The following is a 6,779-nucleotide window of genomic DNA, read 5'->3' on the forward strand; positions in this document are numbered from 1 at the left end:
TTTAATACACATGAAAGAAAGAGAGGAAGAGACAGAGAGACAGATAGAAAAAGAAGAGAAGGAGAGAGAGAGAGAGAAAGAAAGAATGAGAGAGAGAGAGAGAGAGATACAGTTAGACAGAGTAGGAAGGATAGAGATAGTAAAACAGTAAATATTTTAAACATAAAATGTCTATAATATATTGATGGTAATATTTAAACAAATTTCATAAAGGTGAATAAATTTTAACAAACATTAATAAATTAATGAGCTCAGTTGTCAAATTACCATTGAGTGTTTGCTTGTTTATTCAAATTCATGGTTTAAAGTCATTGAGTATGATGTATGTCCTTTTAAATAAAAAGCTTTGGCATGTTTAATAAGGTAGTTTGTATGTGTTTGTATGTTTGAATATATGTATGTACGTGTGTGTGTGTGTGTGGTGTGTGTGTGTGTGTGTGTGTATAACAGAGAGAGGAGAGAGAGAGAGAGAGAGAGAGAGAGAGAGAGAGGGAAAGAGAAAGCGAGAGAGAGAGAGAGTGGTAAAAGAGAGAAAAAAATTATATATGTATACAGTCTTATTGTTCATAAGCATAATTTTTTTTAATTTCAACTTTTCAATTGTGATAGAGCAATGCCTGTTTGATTTATTACTTGACTGGTAGCGCTTGTAACAACAATACTACAACACAGTGATACAAATTAATTTTATTTCTATTTCTTTCTGTGTGTGCTTGAGTTTGTGTGTGCGTGTGTATGTGTGCGTGCGTGCGTTTTATACGTTTTTGTTCTGAATTCAAGTTCATTTAAGTTCATTAGCTTATTAAATTGAAGGAGATTACTATTGCCATGTTTCTGCTTTGTAAAATACTAACTGTGTCAACATTTGTATCTCAATTGCTTTCTGTTAACCTTGCATATCTCAATGTTTTTCTTACATTCTTTCGCCCACGACCCTTTTTCTTTCTTTCTATCCCTATCTTTTTTCTCTATCTTCCTCTATTTCTTTCTTTCTGTTTTTTCAGTCCATCTGTCTCTCTCCCTGTTTCTTTCTCTCTCTCTCTTCCCCTGCTTTTCTCTTTCTCGCTCTCTTTATCTCTGAACATTTTTATCTTATCATTTCATAGAGACCACTTAGAGCATGTTCTGATTCAATTTAACATTGGTGTGATGTACACAAGTGAATTATCAATGTATAGAATTTTGTCAGTTTCATCATCATCGTGATTATTTTTATTACACACACACAGATATATTCGCGGACGCACACATACACGCACACACACACACACGGACACACACGTACATACAACCCATCCATTCATGTCTACTTAGATGCATGTGTGGTCGACTACGATCTTCGCATCCCAACACAAACGAAGGAATCCTGCGAACGACGTACCCCGTTTCCGAAAAGTGGAACTTCTCCACCCACACCGAACTCTCCGCCACTGACGCCTACGGAACCATCGAGTTTCAGGGTGGTCCGCACCCTACTAAAGCCCAGGTCAGGGGGTGATTTTATGGGGTGAAATTGAGATAAAATTTACATTGATTTCTTGAGAATATTTGGGTTAATTATTACGGAAATTAAGTCAGATTATCACGAAAATTGGGTCAGTGCAGGGACCCTTTGGGGAAATTAGGTCAGGTTACGATAGAAATCTGGTAGGATTATAGATATATGTAATGAATGGTCATACCTAGGTGTTAATGAATGTATGTACGTATATACTGACGTAATGGAATGAGCACCGCTGGTATGCTATGCTTGTTAATGACATCGGCCTCTATCTGGCATATGAAGTCAACATTCGCAACAACATCAACAAAACAACAACATTCAATAACATCAACAAAACAACAACATTCGATAACATCAACAAAACAACAACATTCGCAGTACGTTCGCCTATCCTTTGACACAAAGCCGGAGAAAATCGTCCAGCTGTTACATCACCACTGGGGACTGGACATCCCTAAATTGCTAATTTCAGTGCACGGAGGCATCGCGAACTTTGACCTTCAACCTAAATTGCGTAGAGTTTGCAAGCAGGGATTGTTCAGTGCCGCCAAAACGACAGGTGCCTGGGTGACTACTGGTGGTACTAATACAGGTCAGTTGGGTCATTTTTTTTTATAGAAATTTTCTGTCTGTTTGTTTGTCTATTGACGTCATTGTGAGAAGTTCAGTTACGTCAGTTCCGTTACTTTCATCTTGACCATTTTTACATCACTATTGTCGTCGTCATCATTTTTACTAAATTTTAATCCAAATTTCGGTCGTCTTCAGATTTTTTTTTTAAATCGAATAAAACTTTCCTTCCCCATTCGCCAGGTGTCATGAAACACGTCGGGGAGGCCCTGGGGGATACGCTGGTGCAGTCTCGCAACAACATCATTACCATTGGCATTGCACCGTGGGGCGTCGTACACAAAAGGGAGGATCTCATCGGGAAAGATGTAAGTAGTCGAGGTGATGAAGATGAAGATGATGCTTGTTTTTCCGAATGCTGATGATGTTGACGGTGTTATCTTGATAACATCACACACCGACACACACGCACACACACACGCACGCACACACACACGCACACTCACAAACACACGCACACAGATTACAGTACCTTACCTGGCGATTTCACTTCCGGGCAGCGACAACATCGTCCTGAATAGCAGCCACTCCTACTTCCTACTCGTCGACGATGGCTCGGTAGGCAGGTTTGGTTGCGAGACCGCTCTTAGGAAGAACCTCGAGAAGTATATTTCGCAGCAAAGGGTTGCTAATAACAGTTAGTCTGGTGACGATGATGGCCGGGTGAAAATGATTGAGAAGTGATGATAGGTTCTGTGATGAGGGTGACGATTAAAATGATGGTGAAAGAGTTAATGGTGGCTAATGTTAAAGGTTGTTAAGATGATTGAGATTGTTAAGATGATTGAGATTGTTAAGATGATAAGAACGATGATAAGAATGAATGTTCGCCACACGGATGAGACATTATTTTATTTCAAAAGGAGGGTACAAAGATTATGGTACGCCAGTGGTTTGCTTGCTGATGGAAGGCGGAAGTAACTGTATCCGCACCGTGCTCGAGTGCGTTACGGATCATCCGCCCATCCCTGTTGTCGTCATTGACGGAAGTGGCCGAGCCTCTGATTTACTGTCTTTTACTCATAAATACGCTCAGCCTGATGGGTTAGTTTGCTGACTAATAAACTGATTGGTTGGTTGGTTGATTGGTTGGTTGGATGATTGGTTGATTGGTCGGTTGGTTGGTTGTCTGGCTGATCGATTGATTGGCTGTGGCTGGTTGGTTGGCTTGATGAAAATTTAAGACTCTTCTACTCTATTCATCTATTCATTTGTTTATCTATCCATCCATCCATTGTTCATTTTCATTCACTCATTCATTCATTTACTCACACACTCACTCACTGACATATAGTACAATGCCGGAAGTATTGAAGGAGCAACTACTGGCCACAATATCTCGAACGTTCATGTACGGACCGGTGGCATGCGAGAGAGTCTTCACTGAGTTGATGCTCTGCACTAAACAGAAAAGTCTAGTTAGTGTACTTTCATTTCTTTGCTGGGGGATAGAAAAAAAAATTAGGGATGCGCTTTTTGTTGATTTGTATCTATGTAAAATTTATTTTCAAGATATTCTTTGCTTTTGATTTGTCAGATAACGATATTTAGAATAGGAGAGGAGGCCCAAGACATTGATCAGGCCATATTGACCGCTCTGCTGAAAAGTTCGTCGACTGACCGATCGATCGATCGATTGAATAAATAAATGAATTGTTTTGAATGAATGAACGAATGAATGAATGAATGAATGAATGAATGGATAAATAAATGAATGAATGAATGATGGATCGATCATATAACAGGTCAAAACGCCAGTTCATTATACCAGCTGAACTTAACAATGGCATGGAACAGGGTAGATATGGCGAGGAGTCATATATTTGCTTACGGGCATTTATGGCCGGTTGGCTGAATTTATTCATTTTGATTGATCGATCGATTAATTGATTGATCGATCGATCGATCGATTGATTGATTGATTGATTAATTGATTGATTGATTGATTGATTAGTTCATTGAATATATGATTATTTATTCTTTTGATTGATTGATTTGATCTCTATTGACATCTGAATAAACTAATCAGTTAACTTAATATTAACTAGCCAACCAAGCCATCAGCCAATCCATCCATCAATCAATCAATCCATTCATCAATCAACCAACCAAAAAACAACCGACCAACCAACCAATCAATGAGCCAATCACTAAACCACCGACCAATGGCAGGAAGGGGCCCTGGACAACGCGATGATGGAGGCCCTTGTGGCTGACAGAGTTGACTTTGTGAGACTTCTCATAGAGAATGGCGTTAACATGACCAGATGGCTGACCATCAAGAGATTAGAAGATCTATATAACCAAGTTTGCGATGTTGCGCGCTTGTGTGTGTGCGTGCGTGTGTGTGTGTTCGTGTGTGTGTGTCCGTGTGTACAAACATAAAACAACTATACATAAGGCATATGTATATATATATATATATATATATATATATATATATATATAGCGCGATTGATTACATATAGGTCAGGGGAGCATAGATCGATGATAGACTATATATTGGTAAGGGTCAAACATAGGAAGTATGTGAAGAATGTGAAGGCGACTGTGGCAACTGCAATGACGAAAGCATCAGATAGGTTAATGAAGGAAATGGAATTTGATGTGAGTTCGAGGAAAATGTTCAAAGTAGCAAAGCAGTCAATGAGGGATAGGAAAGATGTTTTAGGGAATGGATGTGTTTGGGATGGATCTGGCAAGTTGTGCATAGATGAGGAGGAAAAAGCTCAGGTGTGGAAAGCTCATATGGAAAGATTGATGAATGAAGAGAATGAGTGGGATGGAGATGTGGAATCCGCGGTCACACACGGACCTATAGAGAAGGTGACGATGGAGAAAGTAGAGAAAGCAGTTAGAGAAATGAAACTAGGTAAGGCGGCAGGGGTTTCGGAAGTGGCGGCAGAACATATTAAAGCGAGTGGGGTGATAGAAATTGAAGTTATGATGAGAATTGCTAACAGTATGTTTGATGATGAAGGTATACCTGAGGATTGGCGACACAATGTGTTGGTGCCGTTGTATAAGGGCAAAGGCGATGTGAGAGATTGTGGGTCATATAGGGGTGTGAAATTGCTAGAGCACGGAATGAAGGTAGTGGAGAGGGTGCTTGAGAGGAGGTTGAGAAATATGGTGACAGTTAATGAAATGCAGTGTGGGTTTATGCCTGGTAGGGGAACGGTGGATGCGTTGTTCATGGTGAGAATGTTGCAGGAGAATTATAGAAAGAAGAAACGAAGATTGTACATGTGTTTTGTGGATCTAGAAAAGGCTTTTGATCGAGTACCGAAGAAGGTCATTGAATGGGCGTTGAGGAAGAAAGGAGTGAATGAGAGACTTGTTAAAGCTGTGATGCAGCTGTATGAAGGGGCAAAGACAAAGGTGAGGGTTGGAAGGGGGATGTCGGACGCTTTTAGTGTTAAGGTAGGAGTGCATCAAGGATCAGTGTTATCACCGTTTCTGTTTGCAATTGTGATGGATGTTGTCTGTGGAAACATAATGGAGGGGTTGTTATTTGAGATTTTGTATGCAGATGGTTTAGTCTTGATGGCTGATAGCATGGAAGAATTGCAGTTAAAATTTGACAGATGGAAAAGTGTTATTGAAAAGAAAGGGTTGAAAGTTAATATTGGTAAGACGAAGGTAATGGTGAGTGGGGAAGGTGGGGAGCGAGTGATAAGTAAAATAGACCCCTGTGGGGTATGTGATAGGAGAGTGAAGGCTAACTCGGTATTGTGTATAGGATATCAGAAATGGGTGCATAAGAGATGTAGTGGTGTGAGGGGGGCACTGAAAAAGGTGGAAGGCACGTTCAAATGTAAGAAATGTGTTCATGGTGTGATTAATAGGACGGACGCAAGGACGGGGTTGAGTGGTGGTATTGAAAGAGTGGAAAGCTTTGTTTACTTAGGGGATAAGCTGAACGCGGATGGAGGATGTTTGAGCGCAGTTACGGCTAGAGTTCGTGTAGGATGGATGAAATTTAGGGAACTGGGTGGGGTATTGTGTGGAAAGAAATGGTCAGTGAAGATGAAAGGGAGGGTATATAAAGCATGTGTGAGAGCAGCGATGGTATATGGTGGTGAAACTTGGGTGTTGAGGAGATAGGAGGAAAGTGTACTGCAGAGGGCTGAAAGAGCTATGGTGAGGATGATGTGTGGGGTTAAAGTGAAGGATAGGAGGAGTAGTACAGAGCTGATGTCAATGATGGGACTGAATGAGGACATTGTGACATTGATAAGGAGATCGAGACTGCGGTGGTATGGACATGTGTTGAGAAGGGATGAAAGGGTCGGGATTAGGCGAGCGTTGGAGTTCGAGATTGAAGGAGTGGTAGGAAGGGGTCGTCCGCGATTGGGATGGAGAGAGCAGGTGGAGAAGGACAGGGTGAAAGCGGGGTTGCGTGATACTGAGGCGAGTGACAGATGTGGATGGCGTCGAGGGGTATTTCGGTTTCATCATAGGTAGCCAAACGGCAACCCCCGATGTCGTCTAAACGTGTGTTGTTGTGTGTATATATATATATATATATATATATATATATATATATATATATATATATATATATATATATATGATATACATTTGTGACATTCTGATGAGTATGTTTGTATAAAGGGTATATGTAGATAATATAGAACATATG

The 6,779-nt window shown here is 40.4% G+C and overlaps 1 protein-coding gene across 1 annotated transcript in view; it reads left to right on the plus strand.

The window, feature by feature from the left end:
- HELRODRAFT_169845 (hypothetical protein) overlaps positions 1-6,779 on the plus strand; it is a gene marked incomplete at both ends in the record, with an annotated part of 16,828 nt that overhangs the window by 973 nt on the left and 9,076 nt on the right. The window contains 9 exons of the mRNA XM_009015652.1: positions 1,315-1,486; positions 1,883-2,096; positions 2,318-2,442; positions 2,597-2,771; positions 2,998-3,145; positions 3,429-3,552; positions 3,672-3,741; positions 3,880-3,932; positions 4,307-4,441. Coding sequence (XP_009013900.1) covers positions 1,315-1,486; positions 1,883-2,096; positions 2,318-2,442; positions 2,597-2,771; positions 2,998-3,145; positions 3,429-3,552; positions 3,672-3,741; positions 3,880-3,932; positions 4,307-4,441 — 1,216 coding nt within the window. The remainder of the gene's footprint in view (positions 1-1,314; positions 1,487-1,882; positions 2,097-2,317; positions 2,443-2,596; positions 2,772-2,997; positions 3,146-3,428; positions 3,553-3,671; positions 3,742-3,879; positions 3,933-4,306; positions 4,442-6,779) is intronic.

This window comes from Helobdella robusta (assembly GCF_000326865.2).
Source record: "Helobdella robusta unplaced genomic scaffold HELROscaffold_16, whole genome shotgun sequence".
NCBI lineage: Eukaryota > Metazoa > Annelida > Clitellata > Rhynchobdellida > Glossiphoniidae > Helobdella > Helobdella robusta.